This window comes from Stenella coeruleoalba (genome assembly GCF_951394435.1).
Source record: "Stenella coeruleoalba genome assembly, chromosome: 16".
NCBI classification, from domain to species: domain Eukaryota; kingdom Metazoa; phylum Chordata; class Mammalia; order Artiodactyla; family Delphinidae; genus Stenella; species Stenella coeruleoalba.
Genome location: NC_137162.1, coordinates 6,363,171 through 6,383,646, shown reverse-complemented (window position 1 = coordinate 6,383,646; position 20,476 = coordinate 6,363,171). Strand labels below are relative to the sequence as shown.

Genomic DNA, 20,476 nt, shown 5'->3' with positions numbered 1-20,476 from the left:
CAGTATTTTCACTCTTAGGAATCTCTCCAAGGGAATAATTAAAGTGGTCCAAAATTTATCTATCTAGACCTTCGTAAGAGAGCTATTTATAATAGCAAAAATTGGAGACATCCAAACATGCCCAGTAATTGGCAAGCACTTAAAAAAGTATTCTATGTACACATACAGTGCTGTGGATAAAATAACATTTTAAACAATTTTTAATGCCATGGTAAATGGGAATGATTTTAAGGCAAAGAAGTAGTATATATATAAATCAATATACATATAGAATAATCTAAATTATGTTAAATAGACATTTAAGTAAACAAAAATTGATAGAAGAAAATATAACATTGATAGCAATGAAAAATGACCAGTGATTATATCTTTGTGCTTTTCATTTGGTTGCTTTTACTTTTCTCCCCACCTCCAGTTTCCTGTTGTTCATGTCATAACAAACTGTTACTTCCAAAAACAGCATAGAAGTGAGGTCATATACACAAAGTGCCTTATACACTCTTGCATCTGGTATGGAGAAACTAAATCGGTGGTAACATTTTTGTAAATAATTTTTGAAGGTGAAAAAGGTAAGAAAGTATGCCCATTATCATTCCTAAAGTGATCATCTCTGTTTTATTGCCCAGGCCTAATTATTCACGGTGCCACCTGTCATTCTCAAAAGTGTCATGGTCTAGATGACAAGTTGAATGGGCACCCTCACTATTCTGAATAGAAAAGATAAAAATATTCCTAATAATAACTAAAATCTATTGCACCATAACTAGACACCAAGCACTGTCCTAAACGCTTTACCTGGACGATCCTGTCTATCCATCTCAGGAGCTGAATTATCTCCATTTTATACAGGTGCTGAGAACGTAAGCAACTCGCCCAAGTTCAGACTGTAGCAAGTAGCAGAGTCTGGATCTGAATGACCCGCCATCAAATTAACAGCTGAGGGCGTACCTGGGCCTGTCTGAGTGCAGGGTTGGCCGGCAGAGGTCTGGCAGGGACGCAGGGCACACGAGGAGCCGGGTGCAGGGGCGGGAGTCCTCGCTGAGAAGAACTGGGCAGAGGGGCGGCGTCAAGGGCCTTGAGGGGTCTGCTGATGTCCACATGCTGACACTGCGGCAATCTCCTGGGATTGTCCTGCGGGGTCAGAGCAAAGAGCCATGATGTGGTCATTACTGTGTAATCCCTGGAGGGACAAGCAGTGCTAACTCACCTGCTCTAGCTGCAGGGGGAGGGCAGGTGGAGGAGGGGAAGAAATCAAGGAATTACAGCAGAGGGAATCTATAATTATTGATGTCAGCTTCCGGATTCTAACAAACCACCCTCCCCCACCCCCAAACCTGGAATAGTGGGGCTGCTTTCTATCTCATTGTTTAAAAACTGGTTTAATTCGTTAACAAGTAGGTGCAAGGCAACCTTAGGAAGCACCAACACACATGAAGACACAGACCAGATCTTAAGGAAATTCCAGAGGACTTGTGAAAATGAGACGTAATTCAGCGTGCACAAGGCTCGATGAGAACTGAGGAAAACTCCTGGGGAAGGAGCATCGGGGCGGAGGTGAGGGTCTGAGTCTGGAGGACCGTCTCCTGCCTGGTGGCCTTGTTTTTAGCAACAGATGAGAACGGAGGCAGTGTGGGTCTCATGCCCCCTGCCCCTCCCTGCCTCCCTTTTTTCTTCCTTTCTATAAATAGCTTTATTGAGGTTTCATTGACTATTAATTGCATATATTTAAAATGTACAATTTGGTAAATTTTGACATAGATTCACACCCATGAAACCATCACAGTAAGTAAAGCGATGGACATATCCATCAGCCCGTCATCCTTCCCTCCCACCGCCCCCCCCTTCTCCTTCTCCCAGCAACTATTGATCCGATTTCTGTCACTATAAATTGGTTTGCATTTTCTAGAATTTTATATAAATGAAATCATCATTTTTGGTCTGGCTTCTTTCACTCATCATCATTACTCTGAGATTTATCCAAGATGTAGTGTGGATCAACAGTTCATTTTTTCTAATTCCGAGTAGCATTCCACGGTGTAAGTATACTGTGGAATACTTACACCGTGGTAAGTATACCACGGTGTTTACCCTTTTACCTGTTGATTGATATTTGGGTAATCTCTGGTTTGTGGCTCTTCAAGATAAAACTGCGTCTTTGGCTCTTGCAAGTGAAGCTGTTTTTCCTGTCTCCCACGGTTAGGGGTGAAAGGGGATAATACTTATTAGGAACGGCTGTCTCCTCTTTGGAACCCAACCCATAGGTACATCAAAAACACTTGGTGGGGGAGCCTAGATATCAGAGTGAACACTAGTCATAATTCACCAAGGTCGCAGGAAAGTGAAGGGACAGCAGGGAAGCACGAGGTACTTTGGTTTGAGCGTCCAGCTCTTTGAAGCCATAGGTTGGACAGAGCTTCTATAGCCCAGGGCTGGAGCACAATGGGCCCGACCAAGGGTTCAGTGTAACTCTCAGAAATACCCTGGGAGTAGCCGCGGGCCACAGCAGCTCTCCCAAACCCAGTCAGCGGCATTCTCAAATCACAGAAGGGGTCCCGCTGCAGGAGCCTGCCTGGTCAGCATACCCGGTGGGCCTCCTAGGACTGTGGCCACCTGGGTGACTGGAGGGATGAGGACTATGTAGCATGTCCCGCAGGGCATGTGGCCTCCATGGGACCTGGCACCGTGAGCCTCTTCCAGTGCCAGCCATCACCTCGGGAAGCCCCTGTGGTCCCGAGGGTGCTGACCCAGCGTCTCACAGCAAGAGGCTGCGGGGTCTACTCCTGCTCAAGCTCTTATTGAAAAACCTGAGTCTTCATGCGTTTGCTCGCTTTTTTTTTTTTTTTTTTGTGGTATGCGGGCCTCTCACTGCTGTGGCCTCTCCCGTTGCGGAGCACAGGCTCCGGACATGCAGGCTCAGCGGCCATGGCTCACGGGCCCAGCCGCTCCACGGCATGTGGGATCTTCCCGGACCGGGGCACAAACCCATGTCCCCTGCATCGGCAGGCGGACTCTCAACCACTGTGCCCCGAGGGAAGCCTCGCTTCTTATGTTTGTTCAAAACTCACCTTAGGTGTGTTGGAAGGTGGCGGCTTCCTCATCGGCCCTTTGCTGAGGTGGGTAAGGTGAGCCTGACTAGGCTGGGAGCCACTGGACGGCCGGGAAGGGCGCACACACCTGCAATGCAATCCCAGACACGCTTGGCGAGGGCGCTGTCCCCTCTGCCTGACTTGACTTTTTCTGTTTTGTTCGCAGTGACACGCAAAATGCAATTCACTTCTTTTAACTTAGTGTGGTAAACATGCAAGAGAAAAGTTATCTAACACTCTTACAAGATTAAAACATAAATACTGAGTTTCTTCCCCCCAAGCCATTATTCTGTTAAATTAGTTCTTACAATCTAAGGCACACAGCTGGGGACGCCTGGGAGACATTTCACATGAAGCTGGCATTTTAGCGATGATGTCCTGGAATATATTTGGATCGAAAGCTACCCCATCTGATAAAAATGTTTTAATATTCCACCTTGTAAAAAGTACCAATGTAAGGGTGGGAAAAATACAACAGTGGAATTCATCAACACCCTGCTTATTTACGTAATAAACTGCAAATAGTTTGAAGGGAAAGTGAAAGGGGCAGCTGGTCTGGCAGAAATGTTAAAACACCAAAACCAACAGAAAATCTGACCTCTTCTTTGCTAAGGAGACACGGTGCGAAGCAGCCCATTGCACATTCTTTCAAATGCCATTTCTTGAAAAGATGACCCTAACCCAGGGTACCTTAGCTTTTCAATGGTGGTTTTCTTATCTGTAAACAGCAGTCGTATCAATGTCTTCCTTTTGAGATAAACCACAAATCCAGCAGCAAGAAGACACAGGATGGTCACCAGAATTCCTATCGTTAAACCTTGGTTACCTGAAACAAAGTACATTTGACTCAGAGAAGGAGGCATAGAACTAAAATATGGGGAGTATCAAACTGTGACATTTACGGCAAAACAAACTTTGAAGGAAGGACCAGAAATGGAGTGAGTAAATCCCTGGATGGTGCACTGATAAACCAGTGTCACTTCACAGGTCGCGTCTGAGGTGCAACCTGCCCTGTCAGTGTTCATTTCTGACAAGTCTGGAACTTGCTAAATGGGAACCCAGTCTGGCCAGTGGGACCATCTCCCTGGTCACACGGGCCCCCCAGGCACGACAACAGCAGGGGAATGGTGGCGAAAGTAACAGGGAGCTGTCACTGGAATCCCATCAGAATTAAAGTGGTCCCCAACCTGAAATCTTCCCAGCCCCCATTACAAATATGCTCCCGCGGGCTCTTTCCTTCTCTCATTCTTTGGTGTTGGCGTCTGTTCTATTTTTGTTTTTTGTATTTTTTATTTTAGACCAAGACCTTACTTCTGGATATCATCAAATTAGAAGGTGAAAAAGCAAACTCAGTTTAAATGCCCTTGGGTGTTGTTTCGTTATGTTAGGGACTTAAAAACGCAGCCTGTGAGGAGGGGGCAAACCCCTTCCTCTGGGGGGATGCTGTTTATTTTATCTAAGGAAACATCCCCCCTTTCTGTGATATGATCCCGTTTTCTTTAGTGCAGAGACACGAAGACTCCTCAAAGGTGTGGAAAGGAAGGGAAAATCAAACCACCCCGCTGGCTTCTAACTGCAGCTGCGGTCAAGGGCCTCTGGGGAGGGCTCTAAACGCCCGGGTTTGGAGGAGCCGTAGTTGCAGTTTCACCAGGGCGGTGAGTTCCTTGAGAGCGCAGGCCTCGATTCATTCGTCTCTGTTCTCCTGCTAGCAGCCATCAGTCTGTGTGCCCCCTGGTAGGTGCCCTGCAGTCCTTCCGGGCTGCTGGTGACAGCTGTGGAGGTGGCTTCTGTCACCAGGGCTCTCCCACCCCACCTCCAACCACGACATCCAGCTGGCTGGGAACCAGAGGAGCAGCAGCTCCCACCCGGGGGGAGAAAGCCTTCACACCCTCTCTGTTTCTGGACTTCGTCCCCAGCTGACGAGTCCTAAGAGGGATGTGTCTGAGTCTAAGGCAGACGATCAACACGGGACCGTCTTGATTCACTTGTGTTACTGGAAAAGCCTTGCTCTGGTCTCCTGGCCCAGATGTCCCTCTTTCGAGACTGTGGGCTGGCAGTCGCAGGTGCCTCTGGTGAGGATTCTGTCGTCTCTTAACACAGCTCATTAAAAGTGAGCAGCAACATGCTTCGGCCATACTTCCTAGCTCCATACTTCCAAATCCCTACGTCTTAAACTGATGAGTCATCAGTCAAACGCTGACTGGGCCGCACACTGAGCTTGCTCCCCCTGCCCCCCCAGGCTGCCTGTCTCCACGAGCCGCTCGAGCCAGAACCCCAGGCAGTGCCATCCCCGCATCCAGTGCAGGCGCCGCGTCCCATCGAGCCTGCCCCGTGTCCCCTCCGTCCCGTGGCCCACCTTCCTGAGTCTCACTGTCACCCCGCCCATCACAGCTTCTCATCCGCGCTGTGCCCGCCGAGCGTCTCCCAGGACCCGGAGGAGCGGCTGGTGCCCGGCAGACGCTGGAGAAATACTTGCGTCATGCACTTCTGGGCCGCAGGCAGGCAGGCGGGCTGGGGGCACTGAGGCCCAGGGCGCGGCTACGCCCCGTGCAGCCATCAGCCGGCTTCTCGTGGCCCCTCTTTTGTAGGTGTTTCGGGGGGAGGGTGTAAACTTACTTTCTTTTATGATACGACGGCAATGGTGGATGAGTCTGGCTCTTCAGTTGCTTCCATTTTTAAAATATTCTTACTTGGTACAACGAAGAACTGGCAACTCTGTGGGTTCGCCCCAAGTTTAGGAAACCCCCAAACCTGAGTCCCCCTGGTGCCCACACCAAAGAGGGACCCAGAGCACGTGGCCTGTCTCCCGCCATCCTGTGCAATTCCTCGAGCGCCACCTGGCTCACTTGAATGCGGAGGATGGAACAGGTGGCAGGGTCCCCGATGCATTAAAAACTAAAACGCTGTTTTTTTAACAATAACCTCTTGATGGCCAATTAGAAAATTGACTACGTTGCAGCAAGAGGCCAGCCATCAAGGCGGGGACGCTGGGCCAGGCCTGGCTTATTACCCCCGGGATGGATGTGTGCTAAGAGGAAAGACCTTGGGGCCCCTTTTCCACTTGCTGCGGGGCCGGTCTCGGGAGCGGTGTTGAGACACGTCCATCCCTAAGCAGAAGGGTGCCCAGGAGCTCACCTCCCTTCCTCACAGCACTGTTTCTCCAGATGTGCCTGCTCAGAGGGTCTCTCCCTCCTGGCCCTGTGCCCCCTGCCTGGTCCTGTACAGCAGTGTTGTGTCTGTTGTCATGGAAACAGTAGCCAAGCCACAGATTCAACCCTTCCAGTCACAGCGGGACTCAGGACGTATGACGTCCTCCGTAGTGGCGTTAGCCACCGTCTGAGCGTCCAGGGGCTCAGGTGGGCACCGAGGTGGCAGCACAGGTGTGCTCGGGACATTCCTGCCTGCCCACACCCCCCTCCCCCACCCCCGGCTCGCGGTGGGCTCTCTGCACTTTCACTTTAAAGTGGGCATCACTCAGGCCTGCCCCTTAACTGGCTGACAAGAGCTCCGAGAAGACGGTCCTGCGCTAGCAGACCACTTCTCAACGTCTTTGAGGAGGAAAGAACTGAGAGTCCCAGCACAGCCACCCTTAGGGGCTTCTTCACGGGTAGACTGTGCCTCATTAGCTGTGTGACTCTGTGAAAGTTACTTAACTTCCCTGAGCCTCGGGTCCCTTGTAAGGAAAAAAGAATAATGCCAACTTTTGTAAGGATTCGATGAGCTAATGCATATAAAACGTGAAGCAGGGCAGGTAACAGCAGCTCAGCAAAGAGAAACCGTTGCTATCTCTGCTGCTGCTGCTGGGACCCGTCCCTTTATGAAGAGGAGGGGGTCTTTCTAGCAAGAGCTTTAAAAGGCATTTGACTTCACACCTCTTAGCCCTCGTACACAGAGGCTGGCCTTGACAAATTCCTTTGATCCGACAATGAAGTTCATACCCACTTGGCAGTCTGCGGTAGAATGGCCTTAGCTAAGAAAATGTCACAGGCTAAGACCCGGCGAACTCAGCCTCTGAGTAAAGCAGAGCGACGAGTCTCTGCAAAGATGAGGCAATGACTAGAGAGGGTCTGGAAACAGAGAGGCCTCGGGCTGTGTGAGGTCTGCGTGGGGTCCTCACTGGGTTTGCGGCTGTGCACCCACCCGACGGCTGGTAAGCCCTCAGTCTTGCTTGGAAGGATCCCCCAAGGGCCTGGCTTCCCACTGCCCCCAGGAGCTCAGCCCACTCCCTGGGACGCGCCGTCACCACTAACCTGCTTGCCGGATGGGGCCGCTGTCCTTGCTTCCTCCAAAGCCAAACTTGTCACAGAAGGGAGGGGCCCAGTGGGCCTCGCAGTGACAGTTCTTCCTATTGTTACACACCTTTCGGGCAGCAGAGGAGAAAGACACCAAGAGGGAAGCAGGGTTAGGACGCACGTCCCCCTGGGGCAGCGCTAAGTCTCTGAGCCCTAATTGAGCCCGAGAGCAAAGCAAAGGCCCTGTGGTCAGAGCCCCCATCCCACCGATACAGTCAGACTCCGTACATGCGGCTGTGAGGATAAACCCTAAACCCAGCACCACACAGGTGAGCCCAGAGCCCGGGGCTGCGGATTAACATAATGTGCTGCTGTTACATCAGCAGCTACTGAGAGAAGGATCGAGACAGTTAGGGCTCGTCCACTCCTTTCAACCCCTTTTCTTCTCAATCTCCATGTCCCTCTTTTTAAATCCAGGAAACCCTCCTGATCTGGCCGAGATGAGAAGCCCGCTCCGTGGTAAGGAGGGGCCCCTGCTTCAGGGACACGGAATCCATGCCCTTGGGCATCACGGGCCCGACAGCCCTGGGCACCTTCAGACGGCAGGCTCGGGGAGGCTGTCACACATGGCATTTGCTGAACTGCTACCGGAACCAGTGGAGTACGAGTGTGAAAACGAGAGAGAATTATTTCTATGACAATGAGGCTGAACGCTTTGGGAACGCCGGATAAATGCAAGTCACTAAAAAGAACTTTGGACAAACTTGGAATGGGCGGAACAACTGACAAGTGATCAGAAAAAGCCGCAAAAGACAGGAAGGTTGCCCGTTGAGTGTCTCCCTTCCGCTTAGAGAAACGAACGGTACGTCACAGATGGCACACTTTGGATAATTTGCGTACTGAAGTCAGGGCCGAGCTACGGATGCGGGATGAAGCCAAACACACACTTTTATATTTTAAGACACGATAAATGTTCCGGGCATTTCTCTCACTTGCGATGTTTCCCTGCTTTCACAGACTCTTGTTTTCTGAATCAACCACCTGCCCCAGATGCTTCCAACAAGAAGGCCAACAGTCAGGAAAGCCTACGGTGAGTGAGAAAGCGTGTTTCTATGAAGCTGACGCTGAGCAGAAGTAACTACCGTGCAGCACAGCCCACGTTGCCTCGAGTCTGCGTGTCCTGCCTGTTTCCTCAGAGATGCTGCTGCTGAGGTACGACTCCCTGGGGCTCAGGCACTGTCCTGCCCGCCCTGGTCTCTCCTGCTGCAAATCACAGTCACGTGCCCTCCTGGCAGCTCGTGGCAGAGATTACAGCCCTAACACCCCACTTGGAGGCGCTGCTGGTGAGTCCGGCCTCGCGAGGGAAGGACCGGGGTCCTTACTTGTTCCCAAGTCATGGCCTCTCCAGTGTGTGGATGTTGGAGAGGGAGGAGTCCAGGGTCCCTGACACAGCCTTGCTACTAACTGGTCACGTAACCTTGGACGTGCCACTATCCCCACCAGGGCCTGGACCGCTTCATCAGCCAAATAGTAAGGCTGCGCTAGGTCATTCCTTCCAGCCGTTAGAAAGAAATCTATGATCCAGTGGAGACATTAAAAGATTCCATTTTATACTGACAGTCAGCTACACTCACCATCAACAAACCCATCTGAGGTGACACTGCAATCCTTTATGGTTACAGCACAAGAGTAATTTTATGCAAACCTCCGTAATTCTATGTTACAATCATTGGTGAGTGTCTATTTTAAAAATAGAATTTGGAGCACAATATCTGTAGAAAAGGTTTCAGAAAAACGAATGAACCACTGGCATAGCTAGTCAAGATTAATATGATTCCACTGGAAATAATTAAGCCCATCAGAAAAAATAAACTAGGTTTTAAAAAATTAGAATCCTCTTCCCCCCCCCACCAAAATTCTCTGAACTAAAATAATAGCCTTCTTTAGTTGACACCCATTGTATGTGATTTCAAGAACATGTGGTCGGTATGTCCTGTCTTCTTTGTTTTAATTCCTTTTGGAAGTATTTCTATTCTGAATGTTGGCTGTAGGAGGGACAGCTCTGTTTGAAACGCTAATGCAAAACTCTTCATGACGGAAGGTTAATGTTAAAATTACTTTGAAGATGACAAAGTTCCCTCTAAAAAAAAATCCAGAATGTTAATTTAAAAGATAACTATCACTCAATCTGATTTTCTTTGTTAAATAAAAATCCCATTTCTTATGCTATGTAAAGGTCAAAGAAAATGAATGTCTTCAGAAGAAAATATTGAGGAGACACTGACTGCTATATTTTTACAAAGTTATGGATGTCAAAAATCCTTTACAAAGGAATGATTTAGTGCTGAACTTGCTGTGGGCCGGCTATACAAAGGCAGTTCACCTACTCACCCCCCTGCCGTGGCATTGCACCGCACATTCGTGAACACCGAAGACACTTACGTTCTGACACCGACGATTGAGGCAAATCTGGAGAGGAGGGAAACACAGCAAATATCTCAGTCTGTCTATAACCACACGCACATGCATCTAGCTGTGTGTTTAAGAACAGAGGAATGGATAAAGAAGATGTGGTACATACACACAATGGAATGTTACTCAGCCATATAAAAGAACAAAATAATGCCATTTGCAGAAACATGATGAACCTAGAGACTGTCGTATTGAATGAAGTAAGTCAGACAGAGAAAGACAAATATCATAGGATATTGTTTATATGTGGAATCTAAAAAAAGGGTACAAATGAACTCACCTACAAAATAGAAATAGAGTCACAGATGTAGAAAACAAACATGGTTACCAGGGGTTAAGGAGGAGAGAGATAAATTGGGAGATTGGGACTGACATATACACACTACTATATATAAAATAGGTAACTAACAAGAACCTACTGTATAGTACAGGGAACTCTACTCAATACTCTGTAATGACCTATATGAGAAAAGAATCTAAACAAGAGTGGATATATGTGTAACTGATTCACTTTGCTGTACACCTGAAACTAACAAAACATTGTAAATCAACTATACTCCAATAAAAATTTAAAAAAAAAAGAAAAAAAAAAGAAGAGAAAGCAAAGGAAAGCTTGGGGAAGACCATCTCTCAGTTAATATGAATAATGCACTTTGCCTCGGACCCAGATATAGATCCTGACGCCTGCCCTCCAAACTCAGCCCATTTCAAGACTCACATCACTGTGGACACTATGGAAGTCGTCTATCTTCATGGCACTTTATATGGTTTTGGTCAATCCTGCAATTAGGGTAACTGACTTTCTCATGATTTTTGTTTAGAGCTTCCAATGAAATCTACAAATTGCAGCATTTCCCCCTCCATTAAAAGATGTAGGCGAGAACAAGAGAGACTAGTCCTTCACCTGGCCCTATGCAGACTCAAAGACTCCAAGAATCCTTGAATCTGGTAAGGGAGATATTAAACTATGGGAAATTTTCCAAAATACCGACTGACAAGTACTATCGTCGATGACATAAACCATCAACAGAAATGCTCAGCAGAGTAAAACAGACGCTTCCCTTGTATTTCTCAAGCCTCTGCAGAAGCAGCGATTTGCTAAATGGTACTGGGCTGGTCGAAAGAGTTTAGTCTTATTTCAAAGGTGCATAATATAGTCCAGACTCAAGGGATCAGGTTCTTTATCTCCCGTAAGATGTTACAAATTAGTGGAGTCAAAGGGAGAAAAGTCTAATTTTTAGATTACAGAAGCATTTTTAATCAAATAGGACCTTCCTATGAGACATTCACCATCTGACCCCAGCAGTTTATCTGAGGCAAGATTAACGCCCTTTGAAAAAACGGGCTGGTCCAAGCAGCTCTCAGGGCTGGTGGGAATCTTGGCCGAGGGGACTGTCACATGCCAGCTAAGAAAGGAAATCGTCTGGGGTTGCAATGCACACAGCAGGACCCCAGGCAGAATCACAGCATATGCGTGCTGCCCTCCCCCAACCCACGGGCTAGGCTAAGGACGGCTTTCAAAGAACTAGTGTTCTGCAGGCAGGAGATCAAAGCACACTGAATCCTGCACATGAAGGGAAAAGCTCACTGATAAATGGAGTCCTTGGAATTTCAGCGTTCAGATGCACCTGGCCTTAGCTGTTCAGACCACAGTTTAAATGGTGTCAGTCTAATGTCAAGGCTTGAATATAAGCCAATGGGTGTGGTTAAGGAGACACCCAGAATGTATACCATGTTTCACTTATCATCCTGTTTCCTTAAGGATAAAAGCATTTGTGGCGTATGGGGCAAGGGGGAGGGGGTGGAGTGGAGGGAACTCCTGTCCTGGTGGGGACTTGTTCTCACCTGGACAGATTGGGAAGTCAGATGTAGTCTCAGAGACCCCCATACAGGGACTCTGCGATAGGAGATGACTCAGCACCTTTCCTTTCTGCTCTGTGACCTCCACGTCAGTAATGATTTCATAATCATTTTGAAAAGGAGGAGCCTAATAAAAGCATCTTCTTTCCTAAAGTCTTTTATTAACTTGCTATCATTCAGTCCGATGAGAAAGTTTGGTGGGAAAAAACAATGTGGCAGAATATAAAAATCTCAAAAATTTTTTTTTTCGTTTTGGACTTTATTTCTAACTGCCCGCCCCCCAACCCCCAGTATCTCAGTCTACCTTTCCCCCTGATCTCCAAAAGAACACCCTTTGGCTTTAAGCTTATCCTATCTCTTCCCCTCTCCTGTCCCTGTATGGGGGTCTCTGAAACTACATCTGACTTCCCATTCTGTCCAGGTGAGAACAAGTCCCCACCATGCCAAAAACCCAAACCACATTTCCAAAAACAATATAATATGCTGCTGTGTTTCCTTCCAGCGTAATTTCCTGGCTGGAAACTCTCATAACATCCAGAGTGTAGACATGACTTATTAACACTAAAGAGCTGAGAAAACAAGCTTGATTTTCCCAAATCTGCATCTCAATGGTCAGACCAGGATCTAGGATTTATTGACTTTTCCTTCTAGGTGCAAAGAACGGAATTTCAGAGGCAACATTCTGAGAAGCGGATTTAGGAAAACAAACCAGCCCTGTAACTCGGTTCTCCAACAGGACGTTTCTCAGTGGGCCCCCTTCCAGACTTACATTTGTGATGCAAGGGAGCATATGGGTCTTACTTTTCCATCTGCACACTTTGTGCCGGCAAGCACAAGCCCTGGGTCCGGCATGTCATCGCCCAAGTACACGTGGGTCCCACGGCACAGAATCCGACCTCCTTCCTGCAGGGGGATATTCGTTTCTATGGAAACGGCATTTGTACCGATGACTGGTCGGCTGGCACCTCCCTGACACTGGATTTTTCCACATTTAGCATCTCTGGAAAGGCAAGAACAGACAGTGCTCAAAGAGGGAACGTCTGGAAGCAGCCCTAAGTGATCTGGGAAGTTCAAAGGCACGGCGCGGTCAGGAGGCGGACCCCACCTGATCTCGCACTTGGCGAAGGAGCTCTTGGAGTCTTTGCCGCAGTTGCCGTAAGGGTCGCCTGCAGAGTTGACTCTCTCGAAGCAGATCCCGGGGGCAGGTTTAGCACCTGAAACAGAAGCAAAGCAGCACTTTCACCACCTGCAAGTGTTTTGAACATTTTTCTTGGAACAGCACGAGGCTTTCAGGTTAAGGGAAGATACGTTCAGCGTCCCGAGAAATCACACCTGGCATCTTCGCTGATGCCTGATACAAGCCCCCCTCAGCTCACAGCAAAGCATGCATTTCATCACTCCCTCTTCTGGAGGGCTGCTAACCGGGCCCATGGCACGTGCGGCCTCTCCAGAGATGAGGCCTGGCTCTGGGGCCGCACCCGACCCAACCCCAAAGCGGGTGGCTGGCCGGCTGCGGGGGAAGGGGAGGCTTGCTCTCTTGAACAACTCCCACACGACTCCAGTGAGAAAATGCAAGTTAAAGCAGGTTCCAAGGAATAATGATGACTAATGTGAGGGAGCAAAGAGAGAGCGAGCGAGAACGAGCAACGCGGAGGTCTTACACCACGTTTCCAGCCCCACGAAGCTCCCCACTGGAGCAAGCACTGGCTTCAACGAATGCCTGCGTTTGCAAGGCAGAGACTGCTCTCAGAGGCCATGGAGGCATAAAATCTGATGGTTTTTTTACACAGCAGGACAGTGCCCGGTACAGAGGGGCGTGGAGCCAGAGAGCTCAGGAAATGGCCATTTTTAGCACGTCTTCCGGTCAAGGAACGAGAGAACATGTACCTCGGGTTTGCATTGCCAAGGTTCTGAGGGCTCTCGAATCCTATCATAGTGGTATCTGTTGAAGACTACGTGAGAAATTCAGGAAAATGTTCTCCATTCTTCAGATAAGCTGTGCCCTGTGTGGTGCCCCGGGACTGCCTTCCTGCCCACACCGGTGTCCTGTCTGGGCTCTTCCTCTCACATCAGCCAGGATGCCAACTTCCCCAAGCCCAGCTCTGCCCCCTGCGCTTCTCTGCACCCTGCTCTGGGGAGGCTCCGCACGCCTTCCAAGGTGACAATGTCATGATGGGCAATGCTCGCCTCCTCCCAGGGACCAGATGGTGTTCTTATTACTACAACGTCCATCTTTCTGCAACCTGATTCCTCACCAGACACGTTCAGCATCTCATTAAACAAACAAAGCAGCAGACAAATCAAACCAAACAAAATCCCTGCAGCAGTCGAGACCAGCAACAGGTTCAGCCCTTGACCTCTGCACTAAGTTGCCCCCCTCCCAGACCTCTTATTTTCCCATTCTCTGTTTTTTTTAAAAACCATTTAAGAGAGTCTCCCAAACTCCTCCCATAGGGCATTTCCCTGAACTGGACACAAGTCTCTGTCCTAACGAGATTAAAAAATGGGCAAAAGAACTGTTAAGACATTTCTCCAAAGAGGACATTCAAATGGACGACATCACTACACATTAGGGAAATACAAATGAAAACAACAATGAGCTATCGCCTCATGCCAATTATGGTGGCTGTTATCAAAAAAAAAAAAAAAAAGATAAGTGTTAGGATGTGGAGAAAAGGAAACCCTCATACATTGTTGGTGAGAATATATACAGCCACTGCAAAAGACAGTATGGAGGTTCCTCAAAAAACTAACAGTAGAACTATCATATGATGACCCGTTCAACTTCTGGGTAAATATCGAAAGGAATTGAAATCAGAATCTCAAAGAGACACCTGAACTCTCATGTTCATTGCAACATTATTCACAAGAGCCAAGCCACAGAGGAGGCCTAAGTGTCCACTGACAGATGAATAAAGAAAATGCTAGTATATATGTACAAGGGAATATTATTCAGCCTTTAAAAAGAAGGAAATCCTACCATTTGTGACGGCATGGATGAACCTGGAGGACATGATGCTGAGTGAAATAAGTCAGATACAGAAAGACAAACACTGCATGATCGTGGAATCTAAAAAAGTTGAACCCATAGAAACAGAGAGTAGAATGGTCATTGCCAGGGACTGGGGGGAATGGGGAGGTATCAAAGTGTGCAAAGTTTCAGTTATGCAAAATGAATAAATTCTAGTGATCTACTGTACTTATAGTTGCTAACACTGTATATTTAAAAATTTGCTAAGAGGGTGAATCTTATGTTTAGTGTTCTCATCACATACACACAGAAATAATAGTAAATAATAAAGAGGGTGGGAGGAATATGTAGGAGGGGGTGGATACGGTTACAGCATGGATCGTGGGGATGGTTTCACAGGTGTACACTTACCGCCAAGCTCATCAAGGTGTACTCACTAAATACGTACAACTTTTTGTATGTCAATCATAACTCCATAAAATGGTTAAAAAAAGTCTTTGTTTTCCACAGCACACTCCCTTCATTCACAGCTTATTTATTTATTTTTTGCGGTACGCGGGTCTCTCACCGCCGTGGCCTCTCCCGCTGTGGAGCACAGGCTCCGGACGTGTAGGCCCAACGGCCACGGCCCCAGCCGCTCCGCGGCCCGCGGGATCCTCCCGTACCGGGGCACGAACCTGTGCCCCCCGCCTCGGCAGGCAGACTCTCAACCACTGCGCCACCAGGGAAGCCCCACAGCTTACTTTGATGCTGACCCTTTTATTCTGTTGTGATGCTGTCAAGGGGAATCTTATTTTTAGGCATAAGTACCCACTCACCCAACAGTGAGTCTTTTGATTTTACTTTTTTCTATTTGCTCAGTGGCTGTATATTCATGATCTCCACAACCTAATCACCCATCCTATTGCTTGCCAAAGTGAGCTTTTCAAAGCTCTTTTACCAGAAAAAAGAAGTGGAGGCAGGAAGGCACACCCTAGGAATAATAATTAAACAAGTGATAAATGTTCTTGTCTTTTCTCAAAACCAGTTTTGTCAGTTGATCTCAATGAGCCTCTAAACCAGCATTGACAGAGGTTCACGAGGTCCAACGTGCTTTCTCAGCTGGACTGAGATTCAAAAGACACGATGGAGAGCTTGAGAGGTTAGTGCTACTCAGCCACGAAAAAGAATGAAATAATGTCATTTGCAGCAACATGGATGGGCCTAGAGATTGTCGTACTAAGTGAAGCAAGTCAGACAGAGAAAGACAAATACCATAAGATATCACTTATACGTGGAATCTAAAATACGACACCAATGAATCTATCTACGAAACAGGAACAGACTCACAGACATAGAGAACAGGCTTGTGGTTGCCAGTAGGGAGGGGGCGTGGGGGAGGGATGGATTGAGAGTTTGGAGTTAGCACCTACAAACTATTATATAGAGAATGAATAAACAACAAGGTCCTACTGTAGAGCACAGGGAACTATATTCAATATCCTGTAATAAACCATAATGGAAAAGAACATGAAAAGAATATATATGTATAACTGATTCATTTTGCTGTACAGTAGAAATTAACACAACACTGTAAATCAACCCTACTTCAATAAAATACATTTTAAAAAAAGAGGTCAGTAGTTAAAGCATTCTTTCCGATGCCGAATCTTTTGGGAAAACTGTTTTATGTTTGCGCATGTATGGGATCTAAGAAAAACAAAAGCAAACGTTTATCAAGTCTCAATTCCTTTTGAAAGGCCTCCTCCTGTTTGATTCCTACAATCGGTGGCCGTGCTGCAGCACTGGAAGAGCCGGGGCTTTGGGACTCACAATAATGGGCTGATCTGGTGTCAACCCTACACACTAGGAGACCCTAGTCAAGTTATGGGAACTTTTGAGACTCTGTTCCCTCATTTCTATGACGGGGACAAGGACAGCACCTGACCTGAGGTTCAGTGAGTCCCCCAGGCTCTCAGTAAACCTGAGTTACACTGAGGATGGCCATTGATCATGGGGAAGGGGACAGCTTGGCCCCTGAACATTAAGGATGTGAGGCGAGGGGAGCTCCTTGGAGCTGACCTTGTTTGCAACACTTGCCGTGTTTTAACACCGTAATAGTTCAGGATGGTGTCAGTAAGGGCTTCATACCTGTTTCCTTCACAGAGGGGCGTCCCCAGTGCCTAGCACATCACGGGAAGCCAATGAAGGCTGCTGAGTGACTGGGTGAGGAACTCCTGGGCCCTCCTTGGGAAACAAGAGGGAAGAAAGAAAATCTCCTCGTCGGAAACCCTGGGAGGTTCTGTACGTACTTTGTATATTAAATAAAAAGTACAGTCATCGCTCAAGGATCTCAGCTTCCCTGCCTCCATCTCCTCCTTACTTGTTTCAGTGAGTGAGGCTCCTGCTTCCCTGAGTCCTGTGCTCATTCTGGGCGCTCCCCCCCCCCCCAACCAGGCTGGGCTGGTCCTCCAGAACCTCATCACACCACGCAGATGCTGAGCACCATTTTGAAAGAGGCAGTGGGAGACCTCAAGGAAAGACACTTGAGTTTGACTCCTTTTTATTCCATTGAACTCTGGGAACAGAGTGTCTTCCCTGTAATTCCTTTCCTTGCCCTTAAACCAAGAGACACGCTTTAGATGAATGGGAACGTTCTGGCTCACTAACATGCCATTTGTTGGGCATCCCCACTATTAGTTACTGTGCTGGGCACGGCATGCAGTAGCAGTCAGTCCATAAAGAAACAAAGCTGAGTGGGGTCTGACCAGTAAAATTTACTCCACTCTGGTATTAATTTGCCCAGTGGCTTGAACAATGCAGGGTTCTGAGGGTTAACTTTCTGTCTCTTGCAAGAAAGCAGTAACTGTCTATTTCCAAGAGTTTTGTTCATTTCAGCTCTTATCCAAAACTCAAGGGAGTAGGAGATGCCACGTCACACTCTACTATTGATGTATCGGCAGGACACGTCATCAGTGGGGCATAGCAATGACACTGCTGGCTACAATGTGGCAAAGGAAACTCACATCTGGATGAGTAGCGGGTCATGATTTCATCGGCTGCATATGCTTAGGGATAGGCTAGATAGATATCTCTGAAATCAAAGACCAGAATGCATACCTGATCCCTTGTCACATAATTCCTTCATTCTTTTATCTGGAGGATTAAGGGAAAGTACACTATGATGGGTAATTCATGGTTAACCTTGATGCGTAAGCTCGTTTGCATCTCCATCCTCAAGTACTTAGGGATTGAAAATTTTCATCAACTTCGATCAACTTTCATCAATGCTCCGAAACTGCTGTTGTTTCGATGGCATGGGGGAGGTGAGGGACAGAAGTGAGAGAAGGATGCGGCGGAACCCCACTTACAATGCCCATTCTCATCCAGTTGACTAACATTTTCTTACCCGGAAGTCTCCGTGTTGGGATGAGAAATCTTGCATGAGAAACATGATGTTTAAAGACCAAGGGGTTTACTAAACGAAACTTAAAATAAATGAAGAAGTATATAAGCAGTTGAAACTTGATCCAGACCACAACATGCCCTATTGCTGCCTCACCTCCAATTTCAAGCTGTAGGACACTGTCACGCAGGGTTTCGGGCCACCTCCTGGGGCCAGCAAGCTCCCAGCTAGAGGTTGGGCACTGCTCAGCCCCACCTGGTACCACCAGCGGCCCACTGGCCATGCCCTTCCTAGGCGGTAACCTCTCTTTATAGGAGAGTCTGTGTGTGTGTGTGTGTGTGTGTGCGCACGCGTGTGTGCATGTGTGTGCGTTTCCTCTGGTGGTTTGGAGCAATCGTAGAGATTTGTGATAAGGAGGTACAGAGTAGAAGGCTTGTGATTATTCAATTGTTTGTTTTGTCTAATACCTCTCCCATATCCCTTTTCCTAGGAACAAAACCCTTTTTCTTATGGGAAACCTATTTCATATGGTTCAGGTAGGGTTAACGTTCCCAACAAATGCCAGAGGGATGGGCATGAAATTCAAGTCTGGCCCATCGAGTGTGCCATGCCACCGGTCATAAGACTGGGTCATGATGGGTACATGACCAAAGTCGGGTGCAACAGCATCTTCCTTGGAACCCAACTGCTCGAGCTGGTCGGATGAGGGGCCTGGGCTGCTGTGTTACTAGCCATCACTGGCTGAGTCCTTCAGGGTCTCCCTCCATCACCACCTTCCCTCGAGCCCGGGGACCCTGCTGCTCTCATTTATCCCGGTGGGATGTCCCCTCTTTGCATCTATCACACTTGCTTTTGCCTTTTGTGACGTCTCGAGGCTCCTGCCTCACTGTAAAAACCCCTGTGGACTGAGATGGTGCCTCAGGCCTGCACAGAGCAGGTGTGTTCCAAGAACGAACGAGTGAAAACCACAGGGAAAGCAATTTAGGGAAAGCACATCCTGTCTCCGCCGGCCTCCCCAGAGGAAGTCAGTTGTGGTTTCCGTAGAACAAAGCATCTTGGGTAAATGAACACTGTCTCCTGGTCTGCCTTTTCTGTGACTCTGGGTGTTCACTTATTCATTTACATCACACGAAGTATTACCGTGCTGTCTTAAGAGGAAAGAAGATATAAAGTCACAAAAAGACAGACATTTTACTTCCTGGAAAGGAAAACTGTCATTCCCTCAAAGTTTAGACAAAGTAAGAAATCCTATAAGCAAGGAAACCAGAAAGGGGGTTCCGTGCTGACCTCGGGAGCAGGGACAGCTCTTGCAATAAAAGAAAACATCATTATAGGAAACAGACTAGAAGATGCAAACCCTGAGTACCCTGGCTGTCAGGACCTACTGGTGCCGGGAAGGACAGCGGAGGAGGGTCCGGCCAAGCGTTTCGCGTGGCTTCTGTGTGTGAGCAGCCAGCCGGCGTCTATCTTAGAGACAGAGGGTCAATAATCTAAAAGGTGGAAATGACTTCTATCCACTTGTAAGACGTTATAAAGGTACAGGTCTGGCTTCAAATCTGCTGCACTTAAAGGTGTCTGTCTTCATGAAGACGAGAGACTTCGTGTCTGTCTCATGAAAAAAAGTGACAAGTTTTCTTATCACCACTATAACAATTTACAGCCTTTGAATTCTTAATAACGGAGCTCTTAGATGTTCTGCCGTTATCAAAAGATGAAATTTAGCCTTTCAGAGGGAATTTTGACATCGTACCGTATTTTATAATTCTATAAGAAGCGATGGAATTTAATTACCAGGTTTATCTTCAGAGTTATATAACAATTATATTTATAATTGTACTTTGGGAGTTCCCGATGTCATTATGTCTTTTGAAAGAGATGACGACATCTTGTACTAAGCCCACAATTTACTTGATCTAATCTTTTCCTTAAAACGCACATCCGTTATGCAAATGCACGTCCCCAGTTCAGTCACCTCAGCTTCTCCCCCATCACTAATTTCCCCAACCCCTGTCACTAATGTCCACAGACAAAGGCATCTTCACAGCAACTGAAGCCTGCTTGTTCTCCCCGTAATTCTCCCTCTGTCTTGCTTTTCCACATTGACCTTCAGGTCCATCGGAAAATGAAGTCCAAGCAAACACATTCTATCATTCCTTTCTCGCACAGTGGGACAAAAAGGAGACTTCCCTGCCTCCTCCACATTACGACTCTTGGCAAAAATCCCTTTTCTTCCCATCTGTAGCCACCAGAGTCGTGGACGATTAGTAACTGTACTGCTCCAGGTATGTCGTCATAAAGCAAACTCATTGAAACTAGCCTGGCAGATAAACACTGAAGATGCCCGTAAAAATCGTCTGGCCCGCTCACACTGCATCAATCAGGTGACACTATTTTCTGGTGAGTGATAAAACAGATAGAACTAAGATATTTCAGGACTTCCTCGATGCAGACTGTTTGTGATTCTAGACAC

General features: G+C 47.5%; 1 protein-coding gene across 1 annotated transcript in view; it reads right to left on the bottom strand.

The window, feature by feature from the left end:
* ADAM12 (ADAM metallopeptidase domain 12) overlaps positions 1-20,476 on the bottom strand; it is a 392,674-nt gene that overhangs the window by 36,595 nt on the left and 335,603 nt on the right. The window contains exons 15-21 of the mRNA XM_079899866.1: positions 12,756-12,864; positions 12,452-12,650; positions 9,710-9,787; positions 7,337-7,445; positions 3,777-3,912; positions 3,066-3,174; positions 949-1,131 (exon numbers count right to left, since the gene is read on the bottom strand). Of these exons, the coding sequence (XP_079755992.1) occupies positions 949-1,131; positions 3,066-3,174; positions 3,777-3,912; positions 7,337-7,445; positions 9,710-9,787; positions 12,452-12,650; positions 12,756-12,864 (923 nt within the window). The remainder of the gene's footprint in view (positions 1-948; positions 1,132-3,065; positions 3,175-3,776; positions 3,913-7,336; positions 7,446-9,709; positions 9,788-12,451; positions 12,651-12,755; positions 12,865-20,476) is intronic.